General features: G+C 56.2%; 2 protein-coding genes across 3 annotated transcripts in view; both read right to left on the bottom strand.

Moving 5' to 3' along the window:
• RADIL (Rap associating with DIL domain) overlaps positions 1-3,690 on the bottom strand; it is a 50,764-nt gene extending 47,074 nt beyond the window's left edge. Inside the window, exon 1 of the mRNA XM_040231700.1 lies at positions 3,023-3,690. Within this exon, the coding sequence (XP_040087634.1) occupies positions 3,023-3,557 (535 nt within the window). The 5' untranslated portion in view covers positions 3,558-3,690. The remainder of the gene's footprint in view (positions 1-3,022) is intronic.
• A 6,138-nt stretch (positions 3,691-9,828) lies between these two features.
• Positions 9,829-19,960, bottom strand: part of MMD2 (monocyte to macrophage differentiation associated 2) — a 63,026-nt gene continuing 52,894 nt past the window's right edge. Inside the window, exon 7 of one of the 2 annotated variants that reach the window (XM_040231679.1) lies at positions 9,829-10,530. In XM_040231679.1, coding sequence (XP_040087613.1) covers positions 10,489-10,530 — 42 coding nt within the window. In that variant the 3' untranslated portion in view covers positions 9,829-10,488. Of the gene's footprint in view, positions 10,531-16,017; positions 18,818-19,960 lie in introns of those variants that run through there. The other variant, XM_040231670.1, reaches the window with a different exon arrangement.

Raw genomic sequence — 19,960 nt, 5'->3', positions numbered from 1 at the left:
CAGCCTCTGGGAACAGGCGGGAGCGGCTCTGGCCCCCACCCGCGCCACACGGGGCTGCCATCCTCTGGAAATCGTGGGCAGGCTGGCAGCTGGGAAAAGGCAATATTTATGGAAAATACACGCCAGCTCTGCCCAAGGACACACTACGGGCGCGTGATGACGGCCAGACGGTCCCGGAGAGCTGGGTGGGGTCTTCCTCCAGCGCCCTCGGACAGCCCCTTCCGCCGCCTGGCCAGGAGGGGCGTCCCGGTCACCGGAGGGTGCCTTGGGGGCTCCTGGAGCCTCCAGCATGCACGAGGGGACTTTTAACCTGAAACCAGGGCAACCAATGAGCCCCCGCGCACCACACAGGCACTCTTCTGACATGAGGACAAAGTGGGAAAAGCCACTATCGCTGTGACTGTTCAGTAACCTGACCCCTAGGGAGGTGGCGCTTGTTCACAGCTGCGCACACACGCGCACGCACACACGTCCGCGCACGCACACACGTCCACGCGGGCACGCGCCCACACACACACACCCACATGTCCATGCACGCGCACACACGTGCACGCGCACACGTCCACACAGGCGGTCCATTCCTCTCACACCCTTCTCCCGATGAGGTGGACCAACCACTCCCGGGGCCTAGAGACACCGTCACCCATCCTCAGGGAAGGAGGCAGGGAATCTGGTGTCTGGGTACCCACCGCAGCCCACACTGCCTCACAGCCTTCGGCGACACTCAGGTGACTCGGGGTGCCTTCAGCATCTCGGGGCTGATCACAGGCCACCCAGGAGGTGGGGCGCCCCTTCTCTGGAGACACAAGTGTTAGGAACAGGGGCAGAGGCCGCCAGGGAGGAGCCGCCAGAGGGGCTCATCGACCACCCTCCGAACAGCAACACCTTCACTCTTCAATCTCTCTGCAGGCCACGCCGTCTCGAGGAGGCAGGGGCCCCGGACCCTGAGGTGCACTAGGAGGTAAGGGGCACCTGGGGAGCCAGGGGCTGCAGCGGACTCCACGCGGGGGAACAGTGCAGACTGAGTTCACGCGTGCAAGCGTGTACACACAGCTGGCTATCCCCAGGATCCCCAGACAGGGGTCCTGGGCTCTGGTGAAGCCCCACCGCCCATGCCCGGTGGAGCAGGGCTGGATGGGGCGGGCCCACCTGCAGGGTCCTCGGTGCTCGCTCTGAGGCGTGGTCACTGGCCGGGGGGACGGTCCAGCCAGGAGGCACAGGGCACCCAGGCCACACCCGAGTTGAAGGCTGGCCAGAAAGGCCGACTCCCTGGGGCCCGGGAAGCCTGCTCCAGGCAGGTAACACAACCTGCTTCCAGCCCGGAGAAGTGTGTCAGTGAAACCCCACCCAGGGTCAACAAACTCCTTCTCTGAAAACGACCCCCAGAGTGAATAGGCCGGGCACCTTCTCCTGCCTCAACAGTGTAAAAGGAACAGGTCTAAATAGCGTCGCAGAACCGGAGACAAAACCCTGCGCCCCAGATGGCATCCGGCCCCGTGGTTGCGCTGCTCCCCCTCCGCTCAAGCAGTCACCCCCGTAACACAGCGCGGCCCCCAGGGCCCACCCAGACCCACAGAACTGGCGGGGCCGGCCCAGCCCACATGCTCTCTGCTCTCCATCTAGCAGAGGAAACACTGGGCAGGACGGTGACCGTGAGCCAAACACCCACCCCTCCGCCCACGTGACGTGCCGCGGCCCCTTCCGGGCCTCCTAGAGCGAGGCGGGCAAGGAGCCGCGGCCTCGGGAGCCGCAGGACAGGGCCGGCACGGAATCCAGAGCCTGCAGCCAGGCCTGTGGGTGGAGCGATTGGGGCGCTGGTCCGAGGAGAATTAGAAACAATAACACTGAAATTAACCCAACACTGGAAATCAACTCTACTTCCATAAAATTAATTAAAAAAACAACAACAATAAAAGAAACAGCCCAGTAACATCAGCTACTCACCGGGCAGCGTCTCATCTCCCAGGCGCCTGCAAATCTGCACACCATCATGACGGCGCACCTGGCCTGTCAGAGGGGCCCCAAGCCCCTCACAGGTCCCCCTCCGCTGTGAACTCGAAGAACAACCCCAGACGGTCACAGTCGGGAACTCTGCACACACCCCTGCACCCTGGGGCCCCCCAGAGGCGAGCACCCAACCTCCAGATCACAAGACCGAGGCCAGAAGGGGTAGCGGGCTCCGCTGCCGCCCACCACCACCCGTGGCAGCCCTGGAGCTGGCACCATGGCCCTGGCAGGCCCCAGGCCCCCAGCCATCAATCCGCCTGCCACACCCTCGTCCCCACACCCTGAGCGTGCAAGGCAGGCTCCGCACCAGAGGAGGACCAGAGCCCACAAGCGTTCAACACACCTGGGGACACGCACAGGATGTCAGCGAGGGCTCCAGCCTCCCGGCCCCGCGGGACAAATGATGGGTCTCCCGAGGCCACCGAATGACCTCTGCTGAGCCACGTGAGACCACTTCATTTGCTCACATAAAGCCACCGTTTTCATAAGAAACGAAGGAGAAGTCAAATACGACCCGAGATGTGTTTAAGAGTCTTTTGGCATTTGGAAAAAACATCTATTTTTCATGGCGCTTACTATTAAGATAACCAGCTTCTTCCACCAAGTGAATAAAAGCCAGACACAAACCAGCGGCCCTGCCGACCCCAGAGGCTGCAGCCCCTCAGGGGCGCGGGCTGCCCCAGCGAGCCTACGGCAGTGACCCACCGCCTCCAGGCCAGGCCTCCTCCGGCCCAGGCCCCGAGCCCTGGCACATTCCCCCATGCACCGCAGCTGAGACCCCTTCCTCCAGCAGCACACAGCCCCCTGCCCAAGAGGCCCCGGGAGCCTCAGACGCTGAGGGCCTTTCTACCATGTCTGCCGCCTGCGCGGGCGAGGTCCTCCCTGCCCCACGACACCACAAGGTGGCAGGAGTCGGCACCAGCAGGCGCCTGCCGTGTGGACAGGAGCCTCCATCTGTCCCCTCCAGACACCCCGCCTCCCCGCGTCCCCCGAACCCCTGCCTTCACCGCCTCACCTGCCGTCATGGTGTCCACGTCCTTGGCAGCCAGCTCCTCCACCTCCGACCTCTTCCTCAGCTCAAACCTCCGGGACAAGCCTTCTCGGGGCTTCCATAACTCCTGGATCAGGAGAGGCTTCTCGTTGTCGCCAAACACCCGGAAGCCCTGAGCCTGCCACGCGTTCCCGCCGCCGCCGGCCTGGCCCACCACATCGCACAGCACGAACTGGGCGGCACACTCGGGGCTCAGTGCGTAGCGCTCCAGGGCCTCCCTCACCAGCTCCCGGGCGCTGGACGTGCCAGTGGCCAGGACGCTCTTGTAGTGGGTGCCCGAGCATACACTGTCCCCAAACACCTTCAGGACCCCGGGGGCCGAGAGCTGTGTGGACAGCTCGGCGGGGTCATCGCCGGAACCCAGGCCCGAGTAGGGGGCGTCCAGGTCGCGGTACTTGTAGCTCAGGGTCCGGGACAGCACGCTGGACAGCAGCTGGCCCTGCCGCTTCAGCTTGCTCTTGGCGGGTGGGGACATGATGAAGTGGGTCCCATAGAACATGGTGGGCCCGTCTTCACCGACGAGCACCCAGGGCTCCGGCCAGCGGCAGGGAAGAGGCTGTGTCCTGGGAGAAAACGAAAGGCAGGTGAGCACCGACCAGCGGAGCCCACGAGGCTCAGGAGAACTTCACCAGACTGGACGGCTGCCCAGGGCCCGCTGCCCTGGCAGAAGCCGCAAAGAAGCTGTGGACACGGCACCTCGCAGAAATCAAACAGGGAGGATACAGCCGAAGCCGGCGGGACTGCAGGGGACAGAGCAGGTCTGGAGCAGCTGGGGTTCCCTTCAAGGAAAGCCATCACTAGGAACTCTTCGAGGTCACCCAAGGGTGGAAAAGAGACACTCAGAGCCAGGGCAGAGTCCAGCATGCCTCCCCTAAACGCCACCTGTCCCACCTGTGCTCCGGGAGACTCGGTACACAGGGCAACACAGCCAGCCAACAGGCAGAGTTGGCCACACGGGCCAAGTGGACAGCCGCCTGCCGTCAGCACACGAGCCCCCGACACGCTGCTCCGGGCGGACCGGTCCTGGTTTCGAGGAGCCACTTCCCGGGACGGCAGCACTCGAATGGACACATGACCACAACAGACACAAAAGGGCTCTTCCAGAAGCAGCAGTGGCATGGCTGGAATGCCGGGGTCCACCCACGGCGTCCAGCCTGGCGCGGGCCCTGGCCAGGCCAGAGGGGCCATCTTGCCGAGGAAATCAGAACACAGCGCTGAGACGCCGAGGAGTGTCCTAAAGTCACGACTCTTGTGCACTTGGGGCCCCAGAGGGCAGGGTCCCGGGCCCTCTCCCCACGAGCTCCGGGCGGGGGGAGGGGAAGGAGGACATCCTCCTCCATGGCCACTGGGGGAGGCCAACACCGCCAGCTCCCCACTCTGCACCCCCTCCAGGCAGGCACACCAGAGAGGACAGGTCCACTTTCTAGAAGGCTCTGGAAACCCAGGCCAGGCCCTGGTGAGAGCAGCTCTGGGCACCGGCCCCCATGACCAGCGTCAGCACGGGACTCTGCCACGGTCACCGCCTCAGCCCTGACTCATGGGCACTGGGAGGGGCTTCCCAGGGGGTAAGGGGACCGCCCCAGGAGAGAGAAGTGACTAGGGAGCTCCCCAAAGACCCACGCCCACACCGCGGGACCCAAACCAGGCGAGGTCCCTGGCCCGGGCACCGACATCGAACCGCGTTCTTCCCGGCGGGCTGGCCCCTGGGTCTCGGTCCCGGCCAGTGAGGTCATCGCCCCCACCCCGACCCCAGGGCTGTGGGAACGAAGGCTGAGCAGCAGGCCTGACCTCACGTTCCTCCAAAACCATCCGCAGAGGACCCTGAACTCTTCAAAACGCTCCTGACAACATCACACCCCAAGACAGGCTTCCGCACACCCACGCGCGCCCACCGGGTGGGCTGACAGCCCGCTGCGCAGGCTCACCACCGCAGAGCCCCGCGCTTGGACCAGCTTTCTGAAGCCCCAGCCTGCTGAAAACACCCAGGGGTCCTCAGCCAAGGCGCACACGAGGTCTCTGGGCTCGAGTCCGGCTGGAAAGGAGCGACTCCGGCCTCCCTGAGGAAAGCGCACCAGCCTCTCAGTCAGAGGCCGCGGAGCCCAGAGCTGGCTTGGCTCCCCGGCTCAGACTCGTCCGAAGCCCCGACTGAACCTACCACGGAAACGTCTCCGCTGGGCCTCACGTGACAAGCACACGGCTTTGGTTCCCACACCACACGAGTGCCTTCAAACCACCGCGCCTCCTGAGAGGCGCACCACGCACCTCAGAAAATTCCTACTCGTGCCTCTGGGCACCACCCATTCTCCGCGGACCTGACCCTCCACAGACGCACAGCTCACCTCGAGCACAGCCTCCCCAGTCCTGACCCAGCCCCGCGGTCCGCCAGGGATGTCTGGCAGGGAAACCTCTGTGTCCAGAGACGATGTCCGAGTATAAGAGTAAATAAATACAATGCTGAAGATGGCAGAAGCCGTGTCTCGGCAGAAGGCCAACTCACAGAAAAGTCAGGAAGTAACAAATGCGGGGATTTAAAAGGCCCCAGATACAACAGAGGCCTTCCCAGGTGGCTCAGTGGTAAAGAACCCGCCTGCCAATGCAGGAGACATGCGTTCAATCCCTGGGTCGGGAAGGTCCCCTGGAGGAAGGAAAGGCCACCCACTCCAGTATTCTTGCCTGGAGAATCCCACGGACAGAGCCTGGCGGGCTACATTCCATGGGGTCAAAAAGGGTTGGACACGACTTAGCAACTGAGCAGAGCAGATACAACGAAGAAGTAAAAAGCTACTTTGCACCAGAGAGTGCATCTTTACAGGTTCTGTAAGGCTCTTACAGGTTCTAAAGCTTATGTGACTCTGCTTTAATTAAAAACAGAAAATTACAGACACACAGCTGCTATGTGTAGAGTCATGGAAGGGAGCCCTCCCTGCTCTGGGGCAAAGTTAGCAACATCAACAAAAAAGGGGCAGAAAAACGGAGGAGACACTGACTCACTCCCTTCCAGCAACTGCTTCTTGAGCCCCAAGAAGTCCCAGTAAACACAGACCCTGATGGGCTGGACCCGTTTTACCAGGAGACTCATGCCTCGTCATGGTCATTCCCCCTGTGGCCACCCTCAGGGAGGGAACACGCAGCGTGGCCACTTGCTCACAAGCACCGTTCCCCCACAACCACACACAGAATGCAGAGTATAGCCTGTTTGTCAAAATGGGACGCGTGAGTTTTTTGCAAAGGGCAAGAGGTGTGCAGGAGTTTCCTATGGAGCGGAGCACGCCCGGGGTAACCAGATCTGTTTTTTTGGAAGCGTGACCAGCCTTTTCCTCTTCTGCTCAGTCCCCTCCTCTTTCACACAAAAACTTGGGGAAACGGGGGCCCAAGGCTGCAGGTCGCCTGCTGTTGCTTCTCCTGGAGAATGTTTTTCTCTTGTTCCCAAGAAAAGAGTCCAATTTCTGATGAAAACAAGCTCAAGTCACAGCAGCGAGTGAGGTCAGTGCGGGGCTAACTGAATGGGTGGAGGGACACGGCTGTTCCAACACTGCAATGTCCACCGGGGCAGGAAAGGAAGAGGGTGGATTCACAGGCTCTGTCTGATTCCGACCAGCCATAAATCCTACACTGACAGCTCCGGCCAGAGCCACACTTTTAAAGATGAAAATAATCTAATCAGATTTAATTCAGGCGTACTAGCCTCCTGAGAGGGGTCTGACTTTTCTGTCTGTGGGATTAAGGACTGTCTCCTCTCTCCAGCATACTCTAGAGGCTGCCGGAGCTAATGCGAGACACCTGTAATCACGGCTGGAAAATTCTTTCCAGCAATTCAGATTAATCAAACACTTGACCAGGTGCTGGGAGCCCGGGTGTCTGGGTCTGCAGCCCCGCCCTGGCCCCACCCACTAGCTCCGAAATGGGATAATCCTGTTTCTTCCGCAGGGGTCCCCAGGAGCCCCAGCCCTGCGTGATTTCTTAAGAGGCACTATTTCGTCGAGGGGCTGGAAATGGTACAGAAATAGCTAGGAGACAATGCTTTCAGCTGGCACACGAGCAAGGAACCTGCTACTGTGTGAGCAGGAAAACCAGAATAGGCTGTGGGCGTGGGGGGGAGTTGTCGTCCCGACCCTGGAGAAGAGGGTGACGGGCTCCTATGCTCCGTGCCCACCTGCAGGCGCCCCTCTCTTCAGAGAGACTGAAGCTCGGGGGACGCCGCGGTTGGGGGGACTGGATTCGGAAGGCCGCAGGGGGGCGGTGGCCGCAGGTGATCTCTTGGAACCCTCAGGCTAGGCCGCCCTCACCCCCTGCAGCTGGCCTGCGGGACCCGGCCCCCGAGACCGCGCCCGGGCCTCCGAGAGCCGCCTGTTTCCACGACTACCGGACAAGCCTGGCCTGGGCGGCCCGAGAGACACCCCGTGCGGGCCCAGCCGCCTCGGCGCGCGCCCCCCGCCCCGGGGCCTCGCCGCCCACCCAACCTCCGCGACCCGGAGTCCCGGACGCCACAGAGCGACCCCAGCCGCCGCTCCTCGCGCAACCCTCACTCACCTCCAACGCAGCCCGCCGCCGCCGTCGCCGCATTCCCGCGCGGCTCCCACCCCCGCCGTTGGCCCGAGCCCGTGTCCCGGACCCGCGCATGGCGCGACGCCTCCTGCCAGCCGCCCAACGGACGGGGGCGGTCCCTCGGGGGCGTGGCCCGGTGGGCGGGGCTTTGGGGCGGGGCCGGTGGCGGGAAGAGGAGCGCGAGCTCCTCCTGCGGCCAACCCGAGACACGGAGCGGGCCTCGGGAAGGGGCGGGGCCTCTGAGGGACGAGCCGCTGGCCCAATGGACGCGGATGAGACCTGAGGGGGCGGGGGGGGCCTCCGTGGGTAGGCGGGGTGACGAGACGGGCGGGGCCTAGGGTACTCCCGCGGCCGCCCAATGAACGTACACAAGGCCTGGAAGGGGCGGGGCCTCGGAGGAGGGGTGGAGCCGACAGGGGGCGTGCCGGGCTCCAGCACCACGTGCCGGCCAATTAATAGGCACGGACGTGCTTCGAAGGCAGAGGCGGGTGGGGCTGGCCGCAGACAAGAGGGGGCTGGGCCTCACACCTCTTATCTTCAGCTCAAGGGGACTATGCTAGAGAGGCCAGGCCAGTGCTAAGCTCTGAGGCCAAGTGGTGGCCTCAGGCTGGGTGGGGGCGGGGGCTGGCAAACTATTTTGTCCCCACCTTCTAGTCCCTAGGTGGCCAAGGCCAAGGCAAAGAGGAAACTAGGTTAAGAGAGGCGCTGATGGAAAGCGCTTATGGCGGTACATAGCCGTTACTCTGATATATGAACGTCCAAAACACGGAAAGAGAACGAGGGTGGCAAGTTCCCTCTCTCTTACAATCCGTCCCCCACGTAGCAGCCAGTCTTAAACGACAAATCAGATCATGGCTCTCTTCTGCTTAAAACGATACAAAATGGGGTCAGCTCAGCTCCGGGGCTCTGGCCCAACCGCCCTCCTCGAGTAACTTGTTTTAAAAGAAGCTCCTGTCCTTAGAGCTCACTTTGGCACAAGTCCTCCGGCTGGGGTTCCACTTTGGAGAAAGGCTTCTCACAGATAGCTCTCTTTGTACCGCCCTGTTCTTGGTCTAGACCGGGGGGGGGGGGGATTCATGTGGCCTCTGGATAAAAACGTGCAGAATTCTGACCCTGGGAGTGAATCTTTCTGGTGACAGCCATTGGGGTATAAAGGGCTTCCCTGGTGGCTCAGACAGTAGAGAATCTGCCTGCAACACAGGAGACCCAGGTTGGATCCCTAGGTCATGAAGATCCACTGGAGAAAGGAATGGCAATCCATTCCAGTATTCTTGCCTGGAGAATTCCATGGAGGAGCCTGGCAGGCTACAGTCCGTGGGGTCGCAAAGAGTCGGACAAGACCAACTAACACTTTCACTTTTTCACTGAGGTATAAAATTTTATGGTCATGACCCCAAATTTGCTAGGGAGAGACTGAGGAGGAGGGAACAGCAATCTACTGACCACCTGCTGTATGCCGGACCCTGGGCCAAGGGCTTTACGTCAGTCACCTCATCTAAAGCTCACATCAACTCTTATGAGGTAGATGCTGTTACACCCAGAGAAGTCAAACGACTACAACTAGATCCAGAAACTGAGGCCAGGACTGTGTGATTAAATAATATCCTCGGCAAGACTCCCCATACATCTGCACAGCCTTCCCCACTCTGACCCCGAAGAGGCAAATGTCAGCGCTGGAAGGAGAGCCTGGGTTTAAACCTGTGTTTTTCTCCTAAGGCATTCCTCACCATCATCCTGTCCCAAGGCTTCCCCTTCCCCTTACCCCTCTTCAGCAGGGTGGCAGGGGGCAAACTCCCACCTGTGAGCCAAATCTGAGCTGCTGGGTTTTGTAAATAACGCTATATTGGAACCAAGCCACACCCCTTTGTTTATATATCATCTAAAACTGCTGTCATGCAGCAAAGACTTTTCAGACCCCAAAGTCTAAAATATCTACTGTATGGCCCTTTATAGAAAAATCCACTGCCCTGCTCTTCAGGATCTAGTAATGCCAACTATTTGTTATTTCTTAGCGTCCCTGGTGACTCAGAGAGTAAAGAAGTGCACGGGATCCCGAAGAGTTGCACGTGACTGAGCAACTAACATCCACACACACACACACACACACCACACACACCTTTCACATCTGTGTCTTTGCTCAGCTCATCCCCTCTGCCTTGGTACACCTTCCCCAATTGTAGCACTGTGCCCAGGTGCCCGTAATGAAATAACACAGACCAGGGGGCTTAAACAGTGGAGATTTATTTTCTCACGGTTCTGGAGGCTGGCAGTCCGCGACCAAGGTGCCGGCAGAGAGGGTTTCTTCTGAGGCCGCTCCCCTTGGCTTGCAGATGCCAGCTTCTCCGCGTCCTCACGTCCTCCTGCAGTCTTTCCTATTTGTCCGTGTCCTAATCTCCTCTTGTAAGGACACCAGTCAGATTGGATTAGGGCCCACCCTAATGACCTCATTTTCACTTAATCACTTCTTTAAAGGCCCCATCTCCAAATGCAGTCACATTCTGAGGTGCTGGGGGTTATAGCTTCAACATATGGATTTTTTTTTAATGTATTTTTTTTGGCTGCACTGGGTCTTCGTTGCCCTCAGGCAGCCTTTCTCTAGTTGTGTGACCAGGAGTTACTCTCTAGTTGGGGTGTACAGGCTTCCCATTGTGCTGGCTTCTCTTGTTGCGGTGTGCGGAATCCAGTCCACGCACACAGGCGGATTCTTAGCCACTGGGCCACCAGGGAAGTCCTCGACGCATGGATTCGAAAGAAACACAATTCAGTTCCTCATACAGTCTTCATCATCTGGCTAATTTCCACTCATCCTTTAAGACTCAGAGTGGGCGTTACTTACGTAGCTGCTTCCCTCCACGGTGGTCCCCAATGATTCACACTTTCTGGCTTCACACCCGTGTAGTCCCCTCCCAGGCTGAAACAGATCGGAGCTGTGTGAACAGTAAGATGTTGCCAAAGTGACAGCGTGACTTCCGGGGCTAAATTATAAAAGCTGTGGCTTCCACCCTTGCTGTCTCCAGGATCAGTCCCTCTGGAGGAAGAACATTCAAGCAACCCTGGAGGGGTTCACGTAGCGAGAAAACCAATGTCTCCCATCAAGACAGCACCAACTTGCCACCCGCATGAGCCATCCTGGATGTGGGTTCCCCAGCCCCAGGAACCGCCATGGCTGCCACCCCAACCAACATCCTGGCCGCATTAATGAGGGACCCTCAGCCAGAAGTGGCTCAGACAGTAGAGAATCTGCCTGCAATGCAGGAGACCTGGGTTCGATCCCTGGGTTGGGAAGATCCCCTGGAGGAGAAAATGGCTACCCACCCCAGTGTTCTTGCCTGGAGAATCCCATGGACAGAGGAGCCTGGCGGGCTGCAGTCCATGAGGTCACAGAGTCGGACACAACTGAGTGACTGACAGAATTACCCAGTAAAGCTGCTTCCGAATTCCCAGCCCTCAGAAACTACCTGAGATGATAAATGTTTACTCCCGACTCGTGCCCGTAAGTTTTGGGGCCATGGTCATGCAGCAATAGATCAATAGATCAGTGAGTGCCCCTTACCCAGAAAGGCCTCCCTGCCCCAGACCTGGCTGCACGCCTCTGTGCTCCCACAGACTTTTTTTTGGCCTTGCCACTCGTCTGATGGGATCCTAGTTCCCAACCAGGGATTGAATCCGGGCCCTCAGCAGTGAGAGCATGGAGTCCTAACCACCGGACCTGCCAGGAAATTCCCTCCCACAGACTTTTGTTTTCTACCTTTTTATTCACCAAGTCCAAGTTATATCAAACCACGTCCCTTAGATGCAAATCAGAGATTTCTCCTCCCCATCCTGCGGTCCTCGAATCACTTCCCTTCAAGCTTAAAATCCACGCCCTCCTCCAGGGAGGCCCTGCTGACCCCTCCACCTGCTCCCTCCCTCTACCACGGAGCTCCAGTGACACCAAGCTTCTGTCTTCAAACACACCAAGCTCCCTCTTCTGAAACCTTTCCCCTTGCTGCATCCTCTTCCCCAAATGCTCGTCCTGCTGTGCAGGCACAATGCCATCTTTCTCTCCCTGAAACCCAGCTCTGGAACTTCTCTGGTGGTCCAGCGGTTACAGCTCCTCACTTCCACTGCAGGGCCACGGGTTCGACCCCTGGTCAGGGAACTAAGATCCCACATACTGTGTGGTGCAGCCAAAGCAAAGAATTCTTTTATATGCTGACCATTCTCATAGTGGTCACCCCCGTGCTCATTCTCTGTCTCACAACCCGTTTAATTCATAGGCCTTTATCACTATTTGTATTTTTATTTATGTGTATTTGACACACACTAGGATTTGAGTTCTGTAAAGGCCGGCTCCTCATCTGTCTTCTTCACTGCTACACGTGGCAGAGTTGAAAAAGTGCTAGTCACTAAGTCACGTCTGACTCTTTTCGAACCCATGGTCTGTAGCCCGCCAGGATCCTCTGTCCATGGAATTTCCCAGGCAAGAATACTGGAGTGGGTTGTCATTTCCTTCTCCAGGGGAACTTCCACGGATTGAACTCACCTTTCTTGCATTGGCAGGTGGATTCTTTACCATCTGAGCCACCAGGGATGTCCCAGATTTCAGGCTGCATGAATATTTGTTAAATGAATAAGCAAGGGAATGAACAGATTTCCACCCAGTCTCAACCTCTCACCCCCGCCCTCACCTGGAAGCTTCTCAAGGGCAAGTGCTGAATTTTATTCATCTTTGTATTCCTTCTGGGAAATTCACTCACCGATTCAGAATAAGGGCTTCCCAGGTGGTACAGTGGTAAAGAATCCACCTGCTAATGCAGGAGACACAGGTTTGATCCCTGGGTCAGGAAGATCCCTTGGAGAAGGGAATGGCAACCCACTCCAGTATTCTTGCCTGGAGAATCCCATGGGCAGAGGAGCCTGGCAGGCTACAGTCCATGGGGTTGCAGAGAGTCAGACACAACTAAGGGACTAACACTTGTATTCCTGCAACTGCTGCCATGAACCGGTGAGCAAAATTTTGAGCTGTAAGGTTAAATGGAGCGTTGAGCTGCCCTTTGTGGCCACCAGAGGGCAGCAGAGTCCTGGGACTCAATCTAGGAAAAACTGAAAGGTGCCCAAAGGAAAAAAACATCTTGTTAAGGTCAAAGGGCAGGTTCAGGGGCAGAGAGAGACTGGGCTCTCCAGAGGCCAGGAGAGGGGGAAGGAGGCAGCAGGCACCAGGAGGAAGTTACCTCTCCATCCCTAGAAGGGGCTGGAGAAACGAGCGGTTTTGGGCTCAGGTTCCATACCCCATGAGCTCAGCACCACGACCCGCAACAGCAGAGCTTGGGGCTCCCTGTAGACTCACCAGCCGACAGCTTTGCAGTTATTTGTCTTCCCACATCCTCTGCTAAACAGCTTTCGGCTGACAATTATTACCCCCGGCACTGGTAAGGTACCGATGCCAGGACTCAGGCGCTGGGTCCTTGCACCCTTTAATCAACAGAGGCTGGTAAGAGGTCAGACAAGCAGTTCAGGCGAGGGAGGCTATCCCGGGATTCCTGCTAGCACGAAGGAGCAAACACGAGTAACAGGTGCCCTCGCTGGCTCTGAGGAGCGTGGACTGCTTCCTTCTGGCGGAAGGAGCCACTTGGGTGGTCTGCCCACCCCTTTGGTGGTGCTGCCCCTGGGGATCAAGCCAAGGACCCTGCTTTTGCTCCCAGAACCTCAGATGTGGCAGTTGGTTTGTAGCCTTTTTGTATCTTATTGTTCCTAAGTTGCCCGGCCTCCACATGCCTGCAGTTATTTTTAGCCCCTTTTAGTTTCTTTTTATTTCCTTGCTTGAGGAGATGTTTGTCCAAGGGCAAGCACTGCAGTTAAGGGTCCCAGGTCCCAGCGGAGCTCAGTATGGGGTGTCAGGAGTATAGTAATGTCTGGAGTAACAGGACTACAAAAGTAAAAGACGCTTGCTCCTTGGAAGAAAGGCTATGGCAAACCTAGGTGTATTAAAAAACAGACATCATTTTGCCAACAAAGGTCCGTCTAGTCAAAGCTATGGTTTTTCCAGTCGTCATGTATGGATGTGAGAGTTGAACCATAAAGAAGGCTGAGCACCAAAGAATCGATACTTTCAAACTGTGGTGCTCGAGAAGACTCTTGAGAGTCCCTTGGACTGCAAGGAGATCAAACCAGTCAATCCTAAGGGAAATCAGCCCTGAATATTCATTGGAAAGACTGATGCTGAAGCTGAAGCTCCAGTGCTTTGGCCACCTGATGGGAAGAGCTGACTCACTCGGAAAAAACCCTGATGCCGGGAAAGATTGAGGGCAGGAGAAAGGGGTGACAGAGAATGAGATGGTTGGATGGCATCACCAACTCAATGGACATAAAGTCTGAGCAAACTCTAGGACACAGTGAAGGACAGGAAAGTCTGGTGTGCCACAGTCCATGGGTCACAAAGAATCAGACACGACTGAGCGACTGAATCACACCAAGAGGCCTACAGGATAATATGAGGGTACCATGCTGCTAAGCTGCTGCTAAGTCGCTTCAGTTGTGTCCGACTCTGTGCGACCCCATAGACGGCAGCCCACCAGGCTCCCCCATCCCTGGGATTCTCCAGGGTACCACAGCTTCAGAGTAATGCGTAGGGTACCAGGACTACAGAGACACAGTACTTGATACTATTCAGTTTGAAGTTGGTGCATATATTCTGATGTAGACATCCAACATTCGGTGCTAGGGATCTGTACCTCAGGTGAGCTAGTTAGTTGGGAAATAGCAACTCAAAGTCATTAGCATAACCCACTGTATAGCACAGGGTACTATACTCAATATCTTGTAATAACCTGTAATAGAAGAGAATGTTAAAGAGAAAAAAAATAAATATATATATATATATATGGGCTTCCCATGTGGTGCTGGTGGTAAAAAGCTTGCCTGCCAATGTAGGAAACAACAAATTTCAAAAGTCATTGGCATGTTGATAGGAAATGAAGCCTGGGCAGTGTTTAATTGGGACAAACAGTAACACTAACATTCTGTTGTTGTTCAATTGCTGAATCGTGTCTGACTCTTTCAACCCCATGGACGGCAGCATGCCAGGCTCCCCTATCCTTCACTATCATCCCGGAGTTTGCTCAAACTCATGCCCATTGAGTCAGTGATGCCATCCAACCATCTCAGCTTCTTGTCGCCCCCTTCTCCTTCTGCCCTCAGTCTTTCCTGGCATCAGGGTCTTTTCCAATGAGTTGGCTCTTCGCAGCAGGTGGCCAAAGTATTGGAGCTGCACCTTAAGCGTCAGTCCTTCCAATTAAAGTAGATCACGTCAAATTACTTTGGAGTGCTGGGTCTGTCGTAAAGAAACTTGAATCATATTAACTGTCAAAGATTTTAGGCTGGGGGGGCGGTGCTTTAAGAAATCCCCTACCCCAGTGATTATTAAACTGCTCGTGTGGTGATGTCTCTGGAAGTTCTAGCGCTCATGGGACTGGGAGTATGTCTCAGACCACATAGGAATCAGGATTAATTTCCTTAGCCAAAAATGTGACCTTGTGATAAACACAAGACTTGAGCACCTGTGGCCTCTAGAGGGCATACTGTTGAGCCGAAATGCTCGCTTGGGTCTGACATTTCCGTGAAGATTAATTCTTTATTGCTTACTTGATTTGTTGTTGCCTGGGAGCATTTTGGGAGAGGTCCCAAGACAGGCTGGGACCCGAGACCCCTTGGCTGCAATGCTTGCACTTGGATATACAATATACAAGAAAATCATAAAGAACCAAAAATAACTGTGCGCATGCACAGCTGGGGCAAATTCTGGACAAAAGGTACGAAAAGACCAAGAGAGCCCCGCTGCTTCCTTCCCAGGGAAATCACAGTGAAGGCTGAGGTCCACGTTCTCCCGCTCCATCTGCTTCCCGCTCCATCTGCTTCCCGACCCACCTGGTGCTTCCCACTGTAGCCCTGCCTGGCAGTGCCCACCTCCTTCCCTTGGGGTCTGTGACTAACTGTCTTTTCAGGGGCGGTCATCTCCTGATCCGTTGGTCTCACCATCCCTGAATAACAATAAAATCTACTTTAAAAAATATATATTTTGGCCACACCACTCAGCATCTGGGATCTTAGTTCCCCGACCGGGGATTAAACCTGCACCCACCCTGGACTGCCAGGGAAATCCCACGATCTATGTTTTAAAGCAAGGTGTTTTTGGCCAGCCTCCCCAGCTGACTCTCCCCACCAGCTGAAGCCAATTCTGAATTCCTGACCAACAGAAGCCAAAAGAGAGACTGCTGTTTTAAGACTGCATCCCAGGATAACTTGTTATACAGCAACACACAATTTTTCCTTTATATTTTTCTAAATATTCCAAGTTTCCTACAATGAACAGCTTTTTATTAAAAAAAAAAAAACTTTTGACCAATGTTATTTTTAAAAAGACAACTGGGCAAGAATGAGGCATCTTGAATTTTTATTAAGTTCTTTCTACTCCACTGGAAACGACCACATTCGCCAGCAGGATTATTCTTCTTAATACAAATGCTTATCCAATAACGAGTTAATACAAAATGACAGTTTCACAACCACAGAAAATGTCCAGTACCAGCAGGACGGTTTTTAAAAGTCATGCCACAAATGTGCCAATCCCAGACATTGTAGACATGACGGATATAAAAACGAATAGGAAAGACAATCGGAGCTCCTGTTCACTGCTCCACCCTCAACCCCACCCCCTGGAAAGGGCTTAACAAGCCGCAGGGGCTACACCTGCACACAGGCGGGCAGATTCCTCATGGAGCCTGGCGGTGTGAACAGGACTGCTGGGCGAGCCGCTCCCCAGAGTCAGAGCCTGAAATCTGAAACTGTTTACAGAGGCAAAGCTGCTCCTCCAAAACTCTGGATCCAAAATCTCTGGATTCCCCCTCCCTCCCGCCTTCCCAGCGCCTCCTGGTCTACAACCACTCAGCTCCATGAGCCCCTGAACATGGGAACATCACCAGGACAAGAGACCCCCAAAGTCTGAGGCTTTATTTCCTTCAAGGGAGTCAGGGTTGGCAGTAACCAGATCCTCAGAGCTTCCCACATGGCCCTGGGACACCCAGGCTCCCAAGGCATGGCACCATGCTGACCCCTGCCCATCACGGCCAACTGGCACGAAGCCCCTAACACCAAGGCCCAGGGCTTTGCAGAGAGTGTGCCCAGAGCAGTTCCCAGAACTGAGGATGCAGGCCCACCGGTGGGCCACAGAATCATTCCAACTTGAAAGCAATGCCATAGGATAAGATAGAGCCTGGGGGTCAGAGTAGGTTAGGGGATGTCACAGTGCGCCCCACAAGCAGGTAGGTCCTGTTTCAGGGCAGGGCATATACAACTGGAGTGACCGGGTAAACAGAGTTGGGCATTAAGGCTTGGAAAACACGAACGCCAGCTAATCCCTGCACCCTGCAGCCTGACTCCTCACCGTCTCACCGGGCCAACCCCGGGACGCACAGGTCACCCTCCCGAAACGGGCTGCCGGGCCACCGCTGGGACAGGCACCTCCCCTCTGACCACCACGACGAGCATAAACGTAGGTTCAAAAGCCCACCGTGAGGCCAGGTTTGCAGGGAGAAGGTGGGGGCGCATTATGGACAGACTCCAAGAGGACCTGAGATGGATTCATCAGTCACGGCCGTGCCAGGCCCAGCAGACCCCAAGCCCTCACCCGACAGGCCAGGTGGATGAGAGCGGTCACTTCTCCACGCGTGGACCCATTAGAGCGTGTGTGCACCCTGCCTTTACCTTCTGGTGCTAGTGGGAAAGCCGTCGGCTGGACACGCGCGCCTTAAGAAGACAAGCACCACTGGGAGCAGGAAATACCCGCAGTCTCACCCTCAGACCTGCCGAGGCATGGGCAAAACTGACGGAATTCAAGGATTCAGCAGCCAAATCGGGAGCAACGTGACCCCAGAAGGACGTTAAGAAGACGCCTTCACCTGCAGCCCAGAGCTCAGCGCTCGGGAGCAAGACAGCCTGGCCCCTCGGGAGGAGGAAGGAGGCCTCAGCCAGGGACCGCGCCCTGGGTTCTGCCCACTGGGCCGCCCCGGGCAAATCACTCGGTCTCTCTGAGCAGCCTCAGTCTCCCCAAGCAAGACGCACAAACAGCAGTTTCGTCTCGCCAGGCTTTGTGGGAGAAATGCATGAGAACACAGGGGAGGATGAGCACACGTCTGTAACTGTGTGTGGCTGTGTGCTCAGGTGCCCAGTCGTGCCCCGCTCTTGGTGGCCTTCGGGGCTGTGATCCGCCAGGCTCCTCTGTCCATGGGATTCTTCCGGCAAGAGTACTGGTGGAGGTTGCCTTTGTCTCCTCCAGCGGATCTTCCCGACCCCGGGATCGAATTGGTGTCCCTTATGTCTCCTGCACTGGCGGGTGGGATCTTTACCACTGCAACACCTGGGAAGCCCCCCAACTGTGTGTACCTGACCTGCTCATCATGAAGAGGGGATGGAACAGAGAAAAGCCTGCCCAGGGTGCGGGCTCCAGCCCGCTGGTAAACAAGCTCCCCAAAAGGCAAAGCTCTGATGTGCGGGCTTTGCCAATTTCCACAATTGCAGATACTCCACTCTGACCAGATTCACACTAGCCGTGGTTTAAGGACTTTCCAAAGTTTCCTGAAAACTTGACAATTGGTCTCCATGGCACCACACATGTGTAAAGCACACCAGGCTTCTCACCTCCCACCAGCAGCTGACAGCGTCAGCCAGGGTGAGCATGCATACCCAGCAACAGCCCGCCACAGCCCGCCAGCCTCCCTCTCGTGAGCCACCAGACCACCTGTTGTTGTTCAATCGCTCAGTTGTGTCCCACTCTTTGCAACCCCATGGACTGCAGCACGCCAGGCTTCCCTGTCCTTCACCATCTCCCAAAGCTTGCTCAAACTCATGTCCATTGAGTCGGTGATGCTGTCCAACCATCTCAGCCTCCGTCGCCCCCTTCTCCTCCTGCCCTCAGTCTACAGGCCACCTGCAGGACACACAGACACGTGCTCCCTTCCCCTCCACCACTCACACCTCATGCCTCATGGGCTGACTTTTCCAAACCTCCCAGATAATCCAGCTGTCTGGCAGCACCCAGGCAGGAGGTCCCCGGAAGCCCGGACTCCTTCAGGGATGAGGACGGTGGCCAATTGTAGGAACCATCTGCCCAGTGTCCACAGGAATGGTGGTGGCCAGGATGTGGCAGCCCACAGAGCAGGAAGCAATTCCACCTACTGTCTGCGTGGGGCCGTAACACGCTACAGACGAGGGAACACTGGATGGCGAAAGATCCTCGTTACAGACCCATCTATGCTTCTCTCCTGAGTTAAAAGAATGATTAAAGAAACTGTGGTACATCCACTTAATGGAGACTTTTAAAAGAATGTTTACAAGAAGCTTGAAATAAGGAGAAACAGAAGTCTTTTTTTTTTTTTTTTTAAGTAGGCTGTAAAGGTGTCTATGGCAAGAGAAGAAAACATCAAAATTTAAAAGTATGCATCGAGGGACTTCATGGTGGTCCAGAGGTTAGGACTCTGCACTTTCACTGCAGGAGGGCCTGGGTTTAATTCATGGTCAGGGAACTAAGATCCCGCAGATCTCCCGGCCAAAATGAACAAAAAACCAGTACCCACTGAGTGAGGAGAATAGAAAGAAAAAAACTAGAAGTGGTTATCTGAGGCGTGTGTGTGTGTGTTAGCTGCTCAGTCGTGCCCGACTCCTTGTGACCCTATGGACTGTAGGCTCCTCTGTCCACGGAATTCTCCAGGAAAGAATACTGGAGTGAGTTGCCATTCCCTTCTCCAGGGGATCTTTCTGACCCAGGGATTGAACCAGGATCTCCCACACTGCAGGCAGATTCTTTACGGTCTGAGCCACCGGGGTTATCTGAAGTAGATGCTGGCAAATATTTTCTACCTTTCTAGCATTTTCTGAAAATGTTATAATAAGTATTTATTATTATAACGAAAACATAAGAAAACCACCCCCCAGGGGAATTCCCTGGCGGTCCAGTGGTTAGGACTCCCAAGTTTCCACTGCCGTGGGCCCAGGTTTAATCCCTAATTGCAGAACTAAGATCCCACAAGCTCTGGTGCAGCCAAAAAGAAAAAGAAAGCAAGCCACCCCCTCCCAGTCACTAGGACACACGCTGCCACCCACAGGCGTCTCAGGGCCCCTCCAGATGGCCGTCCCCAGAGCCTGCATCTCGGCATCTGATCACACAGTTTGCGGTGGCACGTCTGACAGGTCGTTTCTGACCAGGTCCCCAGGCCCAGTCAGCCTCTGAGCTCCACCTGCCCGTCTCAGCACGCGGGGGCTGTGGGCAGCCTGAGTGCCACCCTGCCTTGTTCCTGGTGGAGGCCTGGGTCGGGCAGGCCTCCA

This window comes from Oryx dammah, unplaced genomic scaffold (assembly GCF_014754425.2).
Source record: "Oryx dammah isolate SB20612 unplaced genomic scaffold, SCBI_Odam_1.1 HiC_scaffold_2, whole genome shotgun sequence".
NCBI classification, from domain to species: Eukaryota; Metazoa; Chordata; class Mammalia; order Artiodactyla; family Bovidae; genus Oryx; species Oryx dammah.
The sequence above is the reverse complement of the archived record's forward strand: the minus strand, read 5'-3'. Positions and strand labels throughout refer to the sequence as shown.